We start from the raw sequence: 17,945 nt of genomic DNA on the forward strand, positions 1-17,945 counted from the left end.
TTGTTTCTTGTGTTGATTTTAGCCATTCTGACAGGTGTGAGGTGATATTTCTCTGTAGTTTTGATTTGCATTTTCCTGATGATCAGTGATGATGAACATCTTTTCATGTGTCTGTTTGCCATCTGCATGTCTTGTTTGGAGAGGTGTCTGTTCATGTCTTCTGCCCATTTTTTAATTGGATTATTTGTTTTTTGGGGTGTTGAGTTTTATGAGTCCTTTATATATCTTGGATATTAACCCTTTATCAGATATGTCATTTGCAATATATTTTTTTCCATTCCATAGGTTGTCATTATAGTTTTGATTAGCATTTCCCTAATGATTAGTTACGTTGAGTACCTCTACATGTGGTTGGCCATTTGTATGTCTTCTTTGGAAAAGTGTCTATTCAGGTCCTCTGCCTATTTTTAATCAGATTATTTGGGTTTTTTTCTATAGACTTTTATGAGTTTCTTATATTTTTTGGATATTAACCTCTTATCTGACATATGGTTTGCAAATAATTTCTCCCATTCTATAGGTTGCCTTATCATTTTATTGATTATTTTACTATTCAGAAACTTTTTTAGTTGCAGTTGCTTCTGTTGCTTGTGTCTTGGGTAATATATTAAAAAAGTGGTTGTCAAAACCAATGTCAAGGAGCTTTTTCTTTGTGTTTTCTTCTAAGAGTTTTATGGTTTCAGTCTTATATCTAAATCTTTAATCCATTTTGAGTTAATTTTGTGAGTGGTGTAAGATAGAGGCCCAATTTCATTCTTTTGCATGTGAATCCCCAGTTTTCCCACAATTTATTGAAAACACTAACTTTTCGTCATTGGTATTTTTCACTCTCTTGTCAAATATTAGTTGACCATACATGCATGGGTTTATTTTGGGTGTCTCAATTCTGTTCTGTTGGTCTATGTGTCCGTTTTTATGCCAGTACTATACTGTTTTGGTTACTATAGCTTTGTAGTATAGTTTGAAATCAGGAAGTGTGATGCCTCCAGCTTTGTTCTTTCTCAAACTTGCTTTGGCTATTCAGGTTCTTTTGTGGTTTTATACACATTTTTGGATTGTTTATTCTATTTTTGTGAAAAGGGCCATCAGTATTTTGATAGAGATTGCATTGAATCTATAATGGCTTTAAGTAATATAGGCGTTTTGACAATATTAATGTTTCTGATCCATGAACATATCTTTCCACTTATTTGTGTCTTTTTCAATAACTTCCATCAGTGTTGTATAATTTTCATTGTACAGATCTTTCACCTCCTTGGTTAAATTTATTTCTAAGAATTTTATTGATTTTAATGCTATTGTAAATGGCATTATTTTCTTTAATTCTATATCACAGAATTCCTTGTTAATGTATTTAAATACAAATGATATTTTTATGTTGATTTTGTATTCTGCAAATTTACTGAATTCGTTTATTAGTTTTAACCGTTTTTTGGTGGACTCCTTAGGGTTTTCTTTTTTTTTTAAGATTTTGTTCATTTATTTGAGGAAGAGAGAGAGTGAGAGATCATGAGTGGGGGAGGGGCAAAAGGAGAGGGAGAAGCAGACTCCCCACTGAGCAGGGAGCCCAATGCGGGGCTCCAACTCAGGACACTGGGATTCTGGCCTGAGCCAAAGGCAGCTGTTTAACCAACTGAGCCACCCAGGTGCCCCTTATGGTTTTCTATATGTAAGATCATGTCATTTGCAAACAGAGACAGTTTTATTCCTTCCTTTCTGATTTGGATGCCTTTTCTTCCTTCCTTCCTTCCTTCCTTCCTTCCTTCCTTCCTTTCTTTCTTCTTCTTTCTTCTTTCTTTCTTCCTTTTTGCCTGATTTCTCTGACTAGGACTTTTAGTACTATGTTGAATAGGCATGGTAAGAGTGGGCACCCTTGTCTTGTTCTTCATCTTGGAAGAAAGCTTTCAACTTTTCACCATTGTGTATGATGTTAGCTGTGGGTTTGTTGCATATGGTCTTCATTATACTGAGGTATGTTTCTTCTATACACAATTTGCTGAGAGTTTTTATCATGAAAGGATGTGGAATTTTGTTAAATGCTTTTTCTGCATCTATTGAGAAAATCATATTATTTTTTTCTTTCATTCTACCAATGTGGTGTTTGACTGAATTGTGGATATTGAACCATCCTTGCATCCCAGGGATAAATCCCACTTTATCATGGTTCATGATCCTTTTAATGTGCTGTTGAATTTCATTTGCTAGTATTGTGTTGAGAATGTTTGCATCTGTATTTTTCAACAGTATTGATTTGTATTTATCTTTTCTGGTAGCGTCCTTATCTGGCTTTTGGGTATCAGGATAATGTTAACCTCATAAAATGAGTTTGGGAGTGTTCCCTTCTTTCAATTTTTTGAAAGACTTTGAGAAGGACTGGCATAAATTTCTTCTTTAAAACGTTTGGTAGGGGGGTGCCTGGGTGGCTCAGTCGTTAAGCATCTGCCTTCGGCTCAGGTCATGATCCCAGGGTCCTGGGATCGAGCCCCACATCAGGCTCCCTGCTCCGTGGGGAGCCTGCTTCTCCCTCTCCCACTGCCCCTGCTTGTGTTCCCGCTCTCGCTGTGTCTCTCTCTCTCTGTCAAAATAAATAAATAAAATCTTTAAAAAAAAAAAAAAGTTTGGTAGGGGCGCCTGGGTGGCTCAGTTGTTTAAGCATCCAACTCTTGATTTCGGCTCAGGTCATGATCTCAGGGTCATGAAATTAAGCCCCACATCAGGCTCCATGTTCAGCAGGGAATCTGCTTGAGATTCTCTCCTTCTCCCATTGCCCTTCCCCCTCCTCACTCTCTCTCTCTAAAATAAATAAATAAAAATCTTTTTAAAAAATGTTTGTTAGAGTTCACAGTGAAACCATCTGGTCCTATGCTTTTCTTTGTGGGGAAGTTTTTATTTTTTTATTATTATTTAAATTTGAGTCAGTTAACATATAGTGTAGTATTAGTTTCAGGAGTAGAATTTAGTGATTCATCAGTTGCATATAACACCTAGTGCTCATCCCAACAAATGTCCTCCTTAATGCCCATCACCCATTTGTTCCATCCACCCACCTCCCCTCCAGCACCCTGTTTGTTCTCCATAGTTAAGTGTTTTATGATTGCCTCCCTCTCTGTTTTTATCTTATTTTTCCTTCCCTTCCCCTATGTTCATCTGTTTGGTTTCTTAAACTCCACATATGAGTAAAACCATATATTTGTCGTTCTCTGACTGACTTATTTTGCTTAGCATAATACATTCTAGTACCATCCACATCATTGCAAATGGCAAGATTTCATTCTATTTGATGGCTGAGTAATATTCCATTGTATATAAATACTACATTTCTTTATCCATTCATCAGTTGATGGACATCTGGGCTCTTTCCATAATTTAGCTATTGTGGACATTGCTGCTATAAACATTGGAGTGCAGGTGCACCTTCAAATCAGCATTTTTGTATCCTCTGGATGAATACTTAGTAGTGCAATTGCTGCATCTAGGGTAGTTCTATATATTTTTTTTAAGATTTTATTTATTTATTTGACAGAGAGACACAGCAAGAGAGGGAACACAAGCAGGGGGAGTGGGAGAAGGAAAAGCAGGCTTCCCACTGAGCAGGGAGCCCAATGCAGTGCTCAATCCCAGAACCCTGGGATCATGACCTGAGCCGAAGGCAGATGCTTAACAACTGAGCCACCCAGGCACCGCTAGGGTGAGTTCTATTTTTAACTTTTTGAGGAATCTCCCTACTGTTTTCCAGAGTGGCTGCGCCAGTTTGCATTCCCACCAACAGTGTAAGAGGGTTCCCCTTTCTCTGCATCCTTGCCAACATCTGTCATTTCCTAAGTTGTTAATTCTAACCATTCTGACAGGTGTGAGGTGGTATCTCATTGTGGTTTTAATTTGTATTTCCCTGATGATGAGTGATGTTGAGCATTTTTTCACGTGTCTCTTAGCCATCTGAATGTCTTCTTTGGAAAAATATCTGTTCATATCTTCTGCCCATTTCTTAACTGGATTATTTATTTGGGGGGTGTTGATTTTGATGAGTTCTTTATATATTTTGGATACTGATCCTTTATCAGATATGTCATTTGCAAATATCTCCTCCCATTCTGTCTGTTGCCTTTAGTTTTGTTGATTATTTCCTTCACTGTGCAGAAACTTTTTATGTTGATGAGGTCCCAATAGTTTGTTTTTGTCTCCCTTGCCTCTGGTGATGTGTCTAGTAAGAAGTTGCTACGGCCAAAGTCAAAGAGGTTTCTGCCTGTGTTCTCCTTTAGGATTTTGATAGTTTCCTTTCTCACATTTAGGTCTTTCATCCATTTTGAAGTTATTTTTGTGTAGGGTGTAAGAAAGTGGTCCAGTTTCATTCTTTTGCATGTTGCTGTCCAGTTTTCCCAAAACCATTTGTTGAAGACACTGTCTTTTTTCCATTGGATATTCTTTCCTGCTTTGTCGAAGATTGGCTGACCATAGAGCTGTGGGTCCATTTCTGGGTTCTCTATTCTCTTCCATTGATCTATGTGTCTGTTTTGTGCCAGTACCATGTACTGGTACCATACTGTCTTGATGATTACAGCTTTAAAATACAGCTTGATGTCTGGGGTTGTGATGCCTCCCACTTTGCTTTTCTTTTTCAACATTATTTTGACTATTCAGGGTCTTTTGTAGTTACATACAAATTTTAGGATTCTTTGTTCCAGTTCTGTGAAAAATGCTAGTGTTATTTTAATTGGGATTTTGATTGGGATTGCATTGAATGTGTAGATTGCTTTGGATAGTATAGACATTTTAACAATATTCTTCCAATCTATGAGCATGGAATGCTTTCCCATTTCTTTGTGTCTTCCTCAATTTCTTTCATAAGTTTTCTATAGTTTTCAGAGTATAGATCTTTTCCCTCTTTGGTTGGGTTTTTTCTAGGTATCTTATGGTTTTTGGTGCAATTGTAAATGGGATTGATTTCTTGATTTCTCTTTCTGCTGTTTTATTATTGGTGTATAGAAGACAACAGATTTCTGTAGGTTGATTTTATATCCTGTGACTTTGTTGAATTCATGTATGAGTTCTAGCAATTTTTTGGTGGAATCTTTCTAGTTTTCTACCTAGAGTATCATGTTGTCTGCAAAGAGTGAAAGTTTGACTTCTTCCTTGCCAATTTGGATGACTTTCATTTGTTTTTGTTGTCTGATTTCTGAAGCAAAGACTTCCAGTACTATGTTGAACAACAGTGGTGAGAATGGACATCTCTGTCATGTTCCTGACCTTAGGGGAAAAGTTCTCAGTTTTTCCCATTGAGGATGACATTAGCTGTGAGTCTCTTGTATATGGCCTTTATGATGTTGAGTTATGTTCCTTCTATCTCTACTTTCTTCAGGGTTTTTATCAAGAAAGGATGCTGTAGGGGCATCTAGGTGGCTCAATCAGTTAAGCATCTGCCTTCAGCTCAGGTCATGATCTCAGGGTCCTGGGATCGAGTCCCATATCAGGCTCCCTGCTCAGCAGGGAGCCTGCTTCTCCCTCTCCCTCTGGTGCTCCCCCCCTCCTTGTACTCTCTCACTCAAGCTCTCTCAAATAAATAAATGAATAAATAAATAAAATCTTAAAAAAAAAAAAAGGAAAGAAAGAAGGGGTGCCTGGGTGGCTCAGTCATTAAACATCTGCCCAGGGTCCTGGGATCGAGCCCTGCAACAGGCTCCCTGCTCAGCGGGAGGCCTACTTATCCCTCTCCCACTCCCCCTGCTTGTGTTCCCTCTCTCGCTGTCTCTCTCTCTGTCAAATAAATAAATAAAATCTTTTTAAAAAAATAAAAATAAAAAAAGAAAGGATGCTGTATTTTGTGAAATGCTTTTTCTGCATCTATTAAGAGGATCCTGGGAAGTTTGTGTTATTAATTCAATCTCCTTACTCATTATTGGTCAGCTGAGATTTTCTACTTTTTTTATGATTCAGTCTTGGTAGATTCTAAATTTCTAGGAATTTATCTATTTCTTCTAAGTTATCTAATTCTTTGACTTATAATTGTTCATTGTAACCTTACAATCATTTTATTTCCATGGTGTCAGTTTGTATTGTCCCCACTTTTTTATAATTTTGTTTGAGTTCTCATTCTTTATTGGTTATTCTAGCTTAAGGTTTGGCAATTTTTGCTTATATTTTCAAAAAACCAACTCTTAGTTTCATTGATTTTTTTCTACTGTCTTTCTAGTCTCTATTTCATGTATTATTTCCTTCTTTCTGCTAAATTTAGGCCCATGAAAATGGGCCCAAAGAACAAATTGTTATTTTTCCTAATTTCTTGATGTGTACTTAGGTTATTTAAGATCTTCCTTTTTTCTTAATGTAGGCATTTCTCACTATAAATTTCCCTCTTAAAACTGCTTTGCAGCATCCCATAGGTTTTGATACATTGTGTTTTCATTTTCATTTGTCAAGATATTTTCTGATTTCCTTTTGATTTCTTCCTTGACCCATTGGTTGTTCAGGAGTGTGTTGTCTAATTTCCATGCATTTATGAATTTTTCTGTTTTCTTCCTGTTATTGATTTCTAGTTTTATGCCATTTATACCATTTTATACCATTGATTTCTAGTTTTATGCCATCTTTATAATGATATAAAGAAAAGATACTTGATATAATTTCAATCCTCTTAGATTTGGTAAGGCTTGCTTTGTGACCCAATATATGATCTATCCTGGAGAATGTTCCATGTGAACTTGAGAAGAATATGTATTTTGGTGTGTTAAATGAAATGTTCTGTATATGTTTGTCAGTCTATTTGATCTATAAGTATTATTCAGATCCACTGTTTCCTTGTTAATTTTCTGTTTGTATTATCTAACCAATGTTAAAAGTGGGATGTTGAGGTCCCTTACTATAATTTTATTGCTATCTATTTCTCCCTTCAGTTCTGTTAATATTTGTTTTAAACATTTAGGTGCTCCAGTGCTAGGCATTTATATTTACAGATGTTATATCTTCTTGATATATTTGTACCTTTACCACTGTATAGTGACCTTCTTTGTCTCTTGTGACCAATTTTGCTTTAAAGTCTATTTTTTTTTTAAGATTTTATTTATTTATTTTGACAGAGAGACACAGCGAGAGAGGGAACACAAGCAGGGGGGTAGTGGGAGAGGGAGAAGCAGGCTTCCCACTGAGCAGGGAGCCTGATGCAGGGCTCAATCCCAGGACCCTGGGATCATGACCTCAGCCGAAGGCAGACGCTTAACGACTGAGCCACCCAGGCGCCCATTGCCTTAAAGTCTATTTTAACTGATATAAATATAGGCACTCCTGCTCTCTTTTGGTTACCATTTGCACGGGATCTTTTTTCTAAACCTTCACTTTCAGCCTATGTGTGTCCTTAAAGTGAGTCTCTTGTAGGCAGCATATTGTTGGATTTGGGTTTTTTAAATCCATTCATCCATTCTGTATTTTGATTGGAGAATATAAGCTTTCACATTTAAAGTAATTATTGATAGATAAGGACTTATTGCCATTCTGTTCATTGTTTTCTGACTGTTTCTTTAGTTCCTTTGTTCCCTTTTTCTTCTCTAAATGGCTTCCTTTGTGATTTATTTTTTGTAGTAGTATGCTTTAATTCCTTTCTCTTTATCTTTCATCTACTATATGTTTTTTCTTTGTGATTACCATGAGGCTTCTATAAAACATCTTATAAATATAAGTAGACTGTATTCTTGTGTCAACCACCCAACAAAATTCAGGAGAAAAATCACACCTTTTAGGTGCCACTAATATTAAAGATTAAAGTTACTTCCTAAGACTACTGCCTAAACTTACTTCCTCAGTGCTGACCAGGTACTCTTGCTTACCCATTGTTTATAAATGTTGTTTCCAACCTCCACTACAGTTAGCACATTTTCTCAAGTTTTACAATTGTAGGGATGATAGTCACTACAAGAAAACAGGGAATTCATTCTACTTATTTTTTGAGGTAATAGTCATCTATTTACCAGCTCCTTTTCCAGGAAATAGGAAAATGATCCACCCATAATTTATGGGTAGATAAAGCATATGAACTCTGAAGCTACATTCTAAAGCATAGAAGGGCAATGGCCAGGCTATCCTTATTCCAAGGGCCACTGAGGCAGTTGATAGATATCTCCATTTTATAAGCTTTCCTGATAGCCCTGGGAAGACACCCACTATAAGAGAAGGTATGTCCCAGAGTTCAGTTCTGAAGCATATATATAATTATTACACCTATAGTATTTCCAGCCCTGCCCATCCAGAAATAGGTTTGGCTCAAGAAAATTATGATTTGGGAATTTTTAAATTAAGTTTGTTTATTGAATGTCTACTCAGTTCCAAGCCCCATGCCAAGGCACTGCAGATGTAATCCAAGGCTTAAGGAGTTCATAGCCTCACGAAGGAAGGGGAAAACTAGACAAATAGACCTATAAAACAGGGTAGGAAATGTGAAAGGATAATAGTAACCACAGGGCAACTAATTAAACTTGATGTTGGGTAGGGTCAGAAAAAACTTCCTGAAAGAGATGACACCTCAATTGAGTTTTAAAGATGAGCATAATTATCCAAATGAAGAATGGAGATGGGGGGAGCAGAGTGGAGAAGGAGGTGAGCAGAGAGGAGCATCATCAGTGCATGCACAGAGATGAGAAACAGCATGGTGAGTGCAGTAAAGGACGAGTTCTGGGGCAGAGAATGGTGACAGAATCAGAGAAACAGCTAGGGGACAGATTACAAAAGACCTTGTACTTATATATAGACTTGATCTCATAGGTAAACTCTTCCTGGAAGGTAATAAGCTAATCCTGTGGAATACTACTTGAATCACCCCCGGCTCCCGCACCCCGCCGCCAAATAAATATGCTTTGTGAGGAAGTGGGAGAGGGGATATTCAATATTCCCTCTTAGAGAGTCTCAGTGCATATCAGTATGTTAAAAATTCTGAGATATTCTACAAGAAGGGGTTCCATAAGAAACCAGTTTAACTTTGTTTAAACTAGCATTTCCCAAACAAACATGAGCATGGAAACTTTTTTTGTTGTTATGTAATCGCTATTAACATTCTGTGGAGCAAGTGTTCTTTGGAACTCACTTTGGAAAATGCTGTAGGACCTGAGGGGCCATTTTAAGCAGGAAAGTGGTATAGTCCTCTTTGTCTTTTAGATAAGTCACCGTGATTTGATAATCGAAATATTAGAGGTAGGAAGACCAGTTGAAGGTTATTATTTAGGCAAGAGGTTATAATGTCCTAAATTAATAGACACAAGAATGGAAAGGGGTATATTTGACAAGTATTTAGAAGGTAAGATTGATAAAGCTTGGAAAAGGAGGGAGAAAGAGGATTGATCTGAGTGATCACAGGAGTAATGAGCCCATTCACTGAGACCAGGAATACAAGAACAGGTTTTAGATGAGTTCAGTGGGGATTTAGGTACCAGTGATATATCTAAGAGATGTCTAGCCACAGTTGAATTTATGAGTCTAAAGGCATGGTACTGAGAGTTTTGGAAGGAAGAATACAGATTTGAGGACCATCCATAGAGAGCATTAAAATTATGAGTGCAGCTGAGAACAAGGACAGAGAGATTATGAGGTAAGAATGATGGAGAGAGTTAACTCTTCTAAGGAAAACTAACATTAAAGAGATAAAAAGAAAAAGAGGAGTTCATGGAAGAGACCAAAAAGGAAAGGGGTCACAAGAATAGGAGGAATGCCAGTAGAGGGCACTCTCAGAAAAGCCATTAAAAGACAGCATGGAGAAGGGGGAGCCTGGGTGGCTCAGATTGTTAAGCATCTGACTCTTGATTTGGGCTCAAGTCATGATCTCAGGGTTATGGAATTGAACCCCATGTCAGGCTCCATGCTCAGTGGGGAGTCTGCATGAGGATTCTCTCCCTCTCCCTCTGCCCCTCACCCTACTCACATTCTCCCTCCCTCTCTCTCTCTCTCTCAAATAAATCTTAAAAAAAAAAAAAAGACAACATGGAGGGGTGCCTGGATGGCTCAGTTGGTTAAGTGTGGGACTCTTCATCTCAGCTCAGGTCTTGATCTCAAGGTCATGAGTTCAAGCCCCTTGTTGGGCTCCACACTAAGCGTGGAGCCTACTAAAAAAAAAAAAAAAGACAACATGGGAGTGGGTCACTACATGGGATTGTTAGTTTAAAAAAAGCAAATGTGGTAGGTCATGATGACAATGGCCCCAATGTATCCATGCCTTCCTGCGTCCATGCCCCCTTGCAACTGACATTGCTGCTTCTCCCAAGAAAGGGAGTCTACCTCTTCACTCATTGACTCTGGGCTAGCTTTGTGATTTGCTTTAACTCATTGAATGGGAGTAAAAATTATTCAAATTCCAGAACCTAGGATTTAGAGGCCTCGCAGCTTCTCCTCTTACCCTGTTGGAATCCAGAGTCCACCATGCTGAGAAGAAGCCCAGTCCACTCTACCAGAAAATAGAAGGCCATATGGAAGACAACCAAAGTACTCTGAAAGACAACTAGCATCAACTGCCAAATCTGTGAATGAGGACATTCTGGACCCTCCAGTCCACATGAGATGAGATGACCACAGACACATGAATGCTCCCAGCCAAGACTGATGACAGAATCATCCAGATTGCCAACCCACAGAACTATGAGAAATAATAAGCCATTGTTTTAAGCCAGTAAATTTTGGGCTAGTTTGACATACAGCAAAGGTTAACCAAAACAGAAATCAGTACCAATTGTGCAGAGCCTCCATAACAAAGGGGTAAAACATGTGACATTAGCTTTGGGAGTTGGGGGTGAGCAGAGTCAGAGAGCAGTGCAAAAACTGTTTTAAGGGGCAGAAGGGAGGCAGCCGTGCTAATGAAGAGGCCCCACAATGGGCAATACTGTCACCTGAGGCCACTTGGAAGGTGGAAAATGTGCCCAGTGAACTTGGCTACTAAGAATATTTCTAGATTTCTAATATTCTAGAAATACTAAAACTATCAACTGTTTAAGCTACTTATGATAAAGCATGGGAAGAGAGAGAGAGAAACCAAGGAGAAGCAGTTTACTCTGCAGCAGAATTTAGAGAAAATCTAGAGTCCGTGATTTGCCAGGTTGCCAACTAAACTTCTCATCTGCAGTCTCTCCAGCTGGCAAAAGATCTAAAAGTAAAGATCAAATCTAGAGTGCTGACAGTAAAATATGGCCTTGGGTTCAAGATCAAATCAAGGGTGTGCCTGAAGACTCTTTGTGAAGTCCACTGAAAGATTAAAGCCGGCACTCACACTGTCTTCTCAGGCAGACAAAAGGCTTTCTCGGGCTCTTATCTTCAGACATGTGGCCCATCTGAAATGGAATTGTGGAGTAGACTCTAATCAGATTGATTGAAAACACACACGTTTTTAAGGAAATTGTACCAGGTTGGACTAAAAAAGACAGAAATTATTCTAAATGAATAGAAACATCCCAAGTTTCTACTGACAGAAATCAGGCTGAAAAGGCCAGTCAGTTACAAACATAGATCATTTCCTATGGAAATGTAAAGAATAAGGTGCTCTGGTGCATATTCCCAGCTGGATTTCAGAATTGCCATGGGCCAGTGATTAATAAGCATTTCCTGTTATTCCCCTTCTTGAACAGAAGTGTCTGTTGATTGGCACTAAATGTTGGGGAGTGGGGTGGAGGACAGATAACTTGTTTCTTAGTTCATAGCCCTCCAGATCAAGAGGAATCATACTTAAAGAGATGCAATCAAGGAGCCTCAGCATACCTAGACCAAATGCAGATCATGAGATACTGGACTTTGAGTCTGATACCATAATAAGATGAAGCTTGGTATGTGTGTGTGGTGGTGGAGGTCTTAGAAAAGGATAAGTGTATTTTGTTTATAGGAGGGATATAAATATTTGTGGCCAGCGAGCACACTGTGACATATTAAATATGGTTACATCCTAAATTTGTCTTCCTTTTCTTCTTTTTTTTTTTTCTTTTATCTATATGAGAAGATGGATGTTAGTGAAAACTACCATGGTAATCATTTCACAATATATGTAAATCAAACCATCATTCTGTATGCATTACACTTATACAGTAATGTAAGTCAATTATTACTCAAAGTAAAACTGGGTGGGGGGAACATCCAAGAAAAAACAAACAACAAAAATATGGTCACAAATTCTTTGCATCTCTTACCATTGAGAGGTTGGCTCTATTGCCCCAACCTTTGAATTAACATGGCCTTTTTTACAAGTCTGGTAGTAGGGTACCGACTCTTGGCTGCATGCCTCAGTTTATTTTTATGTGGCCTCTCATTCTTCAGAGGCAAGCCAGTTTCCTCACATGGTAATCACAGGTTGGTATTCAAAGTAGAAGAAGGTGGAAGCTGTAAATCTTCTCAAAGCATAGGCTCTATGCTTTGCTCTAACATTCCCAAAGTCACTTCTGAAACATTTTATTGGTCAAAACAAGACATAGGAACAGCCCAAATTCAATGAGATAGGGGTAGCAGGGAGGGATATATGCACCGCCTCTTAATAGGAGGCTCTACAAAAAATTTGTGACTATACTGTACTGCCCTGGGTAAGAAACTTTCAAACTCTGAGAATATTTTAAATTAAGTTTAGAAATGCTTGAAAAAGGAAAATATAGTATTAATATTTTTGTATTAAGGAGAAATATGTTCTTCAACAAAAAAAATAAAAGAGAAGAAAGAATTTATAGGTTAAAAGAGACTTAAAGGGCATATCCATTAATTACAATGTAATTGGAATTATACAAATACAAATACAAATTCAATTTTAAAAATACAAACTGTGAGGGGCGCCTGGTGGCTCAGTCGGTAAAGGGTCCGACTCTCGATTTTGGCTCAGGGTCATGATCTCAGGGTTGTGAGATCCAGCCCCATGTTGGGCTCCATGCTCAGTGGGGAGTCTACAAGAGAATCTCTCTCTCCCTCTCCCTCTGCCCCTCCCCCCTCTTGCGCTCACTCTCTCTCTCTCTCTCAAAAACAAATAAATAAATCTTTAAATATATGTATGTAAACTGTGAAAATACACATTGATCACATTGAGACAATTGGAAATTTGATCACTGACTTGATATTTGATGTTATTAAGGAACTATTATTAATTTCTAGGTACAATATTAATATTTACTATGTTTTTTAAAAGGCTTTAAAATTTTGAGATACATACTGAAGTATTTACAGATGAAATAATATGATATCTGGGATTTGTTTCAAAATAATATGGAAGGAAGAGTAGTGAATGAGGCTGCAGATGGGGCAAGATTAGTCATGTTGGTTTTTAAGGCTGGGTGATGGGTACATAGGGACTCATTACAGTGTTATATCTACTTTTGTATATGTTAAAAATTCTTCATAATAAGTTTTAAAATAAAATTTAAAAAAATGGACTCTGGGCATAATGAATATATGGGCATATTTTTGTGTACTTGTAATATTGAATAAAATTTGCCCAATGTAAAATATACAATTTGATAAGTTGATTTAAACTTGATTTTACCTAGGATTCTTCCTTATTTTTAATATAAGTTATATAATATATAATAATATTTATTTATTTAAAAGTACAATCTTCCTTATATTAAAACATTTAATCTTAAATCTTAAATATTTTAAGAGAATTTTTGATTCACTAGTTTTATTTTAATGTATTAGATTTGCAAGAGTTAAAAAAGCACTTTAGAGAATTTTATATAAAAAAAACTCAAATACATTAAATTTATAAAAGCAGTTTCAAATATTTGAAAATGTTTAGTTAAATAAGTACATAAATGGCACCAAATACTATTCAAAGACCCCTCAAAAGTCAACTGCTAAAAATTACTAGACCTAGAAACAGAATAATAAGATTTGTGACTTGAACTTAAAGCCTAAGACATTTATTGTTATTTTTTAACTTTAATAAAGCAAACTTTAATAACCAATACACTATCAGAAGGTGAAAAAATATTTTTTCTAGTCACCTGAAAGCCTTATGTAAGAAATAAGAGCATTGCAAGAATTAAAAATAAATAAATAGAAAGCAGATTATGTGAACTGTACCAACCATTTGTATTATAGCTACATGCAATCTGGCTTCTTCTATTAAAACTTCTTCTGTTGGGGACTCCTCCTCCTTTTTGTTATCATGTGAAACATGATAAGGATCAGACTAAGTTTGAAAACATAAGGAGATAAAGTTAAAAATAAGCTAAAATATATAGGAGCTGCCAAACACATCACTCAACAATGATTCCAATAACTCAAATCAGAATTGCTAAAATGAAGGGCTATGTATAACTGGGTTTGCTCTCTGTATGAGAAATCTTGCTTTTAATTGTGGTAAAGTAACAATTCATGTGGGGAGATTTGCAAGTCAGATTCTCCCCCAAACCTGTCTATGCTTGACTGCTCTCCGAAACAACCTGTGTTTTCTGCTTTTTATAATAACTCCTCAAATGGTTGGAAACATGAGCTTGGCAGAGGCCATTCATAGTTACTAAATCAGCCAGTGCGTAAAAACCAATTCTCCTATATTTGGCAAATAAAGCCAGATAACCAAGACCTTCTCTTTAGAGAGAATTCAAAGTCTTTTCACCAAGATAGCAAAGCTAGTAAGTATATCCCCTGTCCTTAGTTTTCTGACATTTCATTAGCAGGATCAAGTTTTTTATAATAAACTAAAGCAGGAGAGGCAGACCCAGGAGAAAAGGAGGACTATTTTTTTTTTCCAGGTATCAACTCACAGGAATGTTGTATTCAATCTTTGTTTTTTCTTCTACTAAGGTCCAATTAACATTTGTCAAAATTTTTTCTGTTTTGAACAGTGTTATTGCATTCTGTATTATCTCTTGAATGTGCTTAATGGCATTTTGCATGGCCATTTGTCTTGGGAGGGAAATAGCACACAAACCTGTGACCAAAAAAAAAAGGCAAGGATCTTAATAGAATACAGTGAAAACTGCAAGAAGAGGCAAAATCCTGCAAGGTGTAGTGAAATCTTGCTGTAGTGAATCACCTGCACAGCCAAACCATAGTGCTTGGAGCAAGGACAACCTTTGGTCCAAAATTTCCCAGAAAATTACCCAACTATCTGTTTCTTCTGGCTGCAGAGCTCAACTTTATCTGACTCAACTGCTAAGGAATGCTTTATTCATTTCCTTTCATTCCTGTTAGCTAGAGATGTGACTTGCTTCTTCAAGGTCCCCAATCAGTATTTCTCAAGGTGTAGGAAACTACTCCTGTCTTCTACAGGTTGGAAGGCTGCCTATTAAGCTATGCGAATTCCTTGGCTCCACCTCTTACCTAGAGAATCAGCTTGGCCTAGGAATTTGCATTTGAACAAGTTCTCCAACTGATTCTTATAAAAATTTTTAAAATTTGAAATATAAAGTTCACTGCAATAGAGATTCCTCAAATTTAGTATATCTGTTTCCTGGCCAGCAAATCTACATGTTCCAAAAATTGTAGCCATTTGTATTTTCTTGAGGTATGAATTTGAAGTTATAGCTGTGAGGCTCACTCACCAAAAAGAAGAATTTATTTTTTTTTTTAAGATTCTATTTATTCATTCCACAGAGAGAGAGAGAGCACAAGCAGGGGAAGCAGCAGGCAGAGGGAGAGGGAGAAGTAGGCTCCCCATTGAGCAGGGAGCCTGATGCGGGGCTTGATCCCAGGACCTGGGATCATGACCTGAGCCAAAGGCAGACGCTTAACCGAAAGAGCCACCTAGGTGCCCCCCAAAGGAATTTAATTAGTGAATGAACTTAGTCTGCTCACTTGGAATTCCATCTCAATAAAATTGTTCTCTCTTCATAATTGCACATGAAAGGTCTCATAAAGAGTTAAAATGAGTTCTAAATGTTTAGCTTAACTTTACTTCATTCTCTACAGGACACTGTGTGTAATGATGGTATTTGAAATTTTCAGGATTCCAAAGGTCTGGAAGCATATCCCTCTTGATTCACTGTGGTCCAGAGCAAAGATACATTTGACTGTAGGCTGAAGTTAGAAGTTGTCAGCTTTAGATTAAAAATTCCCATGGCTGAGACCACACAGAAGAAATTTTTTCTCATTTGCCTAGTTATATCCTACCCATATGATGGAGCACCTGCCACTTTCCAGTTGCTCTGGGGAAATATGAGTGTATGTGGACCACTTGGTGGCACCAATACATTTGAATGAACTCTCTGTGTTTAAGATGATCCTGGAAGAGTATGAGAAGGGAATCTCTTAAAGCCTTAGACTAGACAGAAGTAGTTGGTTTGAAACTCTTACTGATAAAACTCAACTCTGTCAAGTATTAAATATGTGCCACATAGTATTTCTAGAAAGGATGAGCATGGATTCTGAGGGGAGAAAGATCTTATCATATACTTCTGTTTTATAATGAAAATTTTTTAGGTTTAACTACTACAATAAAAAAAATTGGGGGGGCGCCTGGGTGGCTCAGTTGGCTAAGCATCCAACTCTTGATTTTAGCTCAGGCCATGATCTTGGGGTCTTGAGATCGAGCCCCACATCAGGCTCCATGCTGAGTGTGAAGCCTGCTTGGGATTCTCTCTCCCTCTGCCCCTGCCCCTTGCTCTCACAACACACCCTCTCTCTCATAAATAAATAAATAAATAAATAAATAAATAAATAAATAAATAAAATTTTTTTTAAATTTTGTAAGGGAAGAAATAGAAAACATATTACCATGACATTAAAACCCCTGGTTGACCTTGCCTTTGAGAGTCAGAATGAGAGGAATCACAAGAAAAGAAGCATGGGAGAAATCCAGATGTTATATCTTAAGCAAAGAGAATGGAGTGGGTCTGGATCCCTGGGAGTCAAAGGAATTGGTGTGAAGGGGGGTGTGAGAAAGTCTTCAAAGATCAAATTAACTTTACTCATGCTCCAGTGTAGGCTTTTGATGACAAAGCATACCTTTCTACTGAGAAAAAGAACAAATCCATAACTGGGGAAAAGGAGAGCTACCAAAAATCTGCCCCATTTACTAACTCAGTTTACATACTGGAGCCCTTGGGTTTGAGGTGGGCAATAACAGGAAGTTCTGCTATAGTTTTCGTGGGGTCAGTTTTAGAAATGGGCATGACTGTGAAAAGACACAAGCAGGGAGTTGATGTCTCTCATGGGTAGGATAGGGTAAATTCACCAGGCTATTTCCTTGTTTAGAAGAACTCTCCTTCAACATCATCCTTCCACTGACCTCTCATTCGGTCCATGCTTTCCAAGAAACTTTCTTACTACTAGTTTTGTTTATCAAGGAAATTGGTATTTAGAGATAAACACCCTGAATAATGATCACAATTATTTCAGACATAGAAATAAATCATCCTCATTATAAATTAATAAATTGATTTTCTGCTTTATCCACATTTTCCTGTGAGTGCAGTAAATCTCCAGCATTCTAATCAATTCTAGATACACTGAAAGAATCATGCACCAGCAGAGCTAAAGACCAGGCCATGGGATAGTGAATGATACTAAGGCCCTATTCTAAGACTTCGTGTAATCCCACCCCACCTTCTCCATCCCTGGTTGACTGCACTGCCACCAATGATCTTATCCTAGATTTCTCTATTGACCATGTGTCTTTGTGTGATTTTCTCATATTTATGCATTTTATTATCACTGGCTTCAAGTGTCTTCTGAAATAGGCAACTGTGGCACAGCCTACTGACTGTCTCCCAATATCCATTTTCCCCTTCTTCTTTTACCAACTGAATCTCCAGGTTTTGGCTGAGCACATGGCCAACCAGATAGGGATAATATTTCACAGCTTCTTTTACCCATGAATGACCATGTGACCAAATTCTGGCCGATGGAATGTGAGTGGTAATGATACATACAATTTCTAGATTGTGCCCTTAAAAGTAAGCTGCTTACCCTCCATTGCCACCCATCTCCCCATTTCCCCTCTCTAGTTGGTTGGATTGAAGATACAGTGGTAGTGAGCCAGCTTCCACCCTGCAGACAAGAACAACACCCCAGGG

The 17,945-nt window shown here is 37.5% G+C and overlaps 1 protein-coding gene across 1 annotated transcript in view; it reads right to left on the bottom strand.

Annotated features, from left to right (window-relative positions):
* SLC9C2 (solute carrier family 9 member C2 (putative)) overlaps positions 1-17,945 on the bottom strand; it is a 99,077-nt gene that overhangs the window by 42,748 nt on the left and 38,384 nt on the right. Inside the window, exons 11-12 of the mRNA XM_036103932.2 lie at positions 14,694-14,860; positions 14,015-14,119 (exon numbers count right to left, since the gene is read on the bottom strand). Of these exons, the coding sequence (XP_035959825.2) occupies positions 14,015-14,119; positions 14,694-14,860 (272 nt within the window). The remainder of the gene's footprint in view (positions 1-14,014; positions 14,120-14,693; positions 14,861-17,945) is intronic.

The sequence above is a fragment of the Halichoerus grypus genome, chromosome 7 (assembly GCF_964656455.1).
Source record: "Halichoerus grypus chromosome 7, mHalGry1.hap1.1, whole genome shotgun sequence".
Taxonomy (NCBI): domain Eukaryota; kingdom Metazoa; phylum Chordata; class Mammalia; order Carnivora; family Phocidae; genus Halichoerus; species Halichoerus grypus.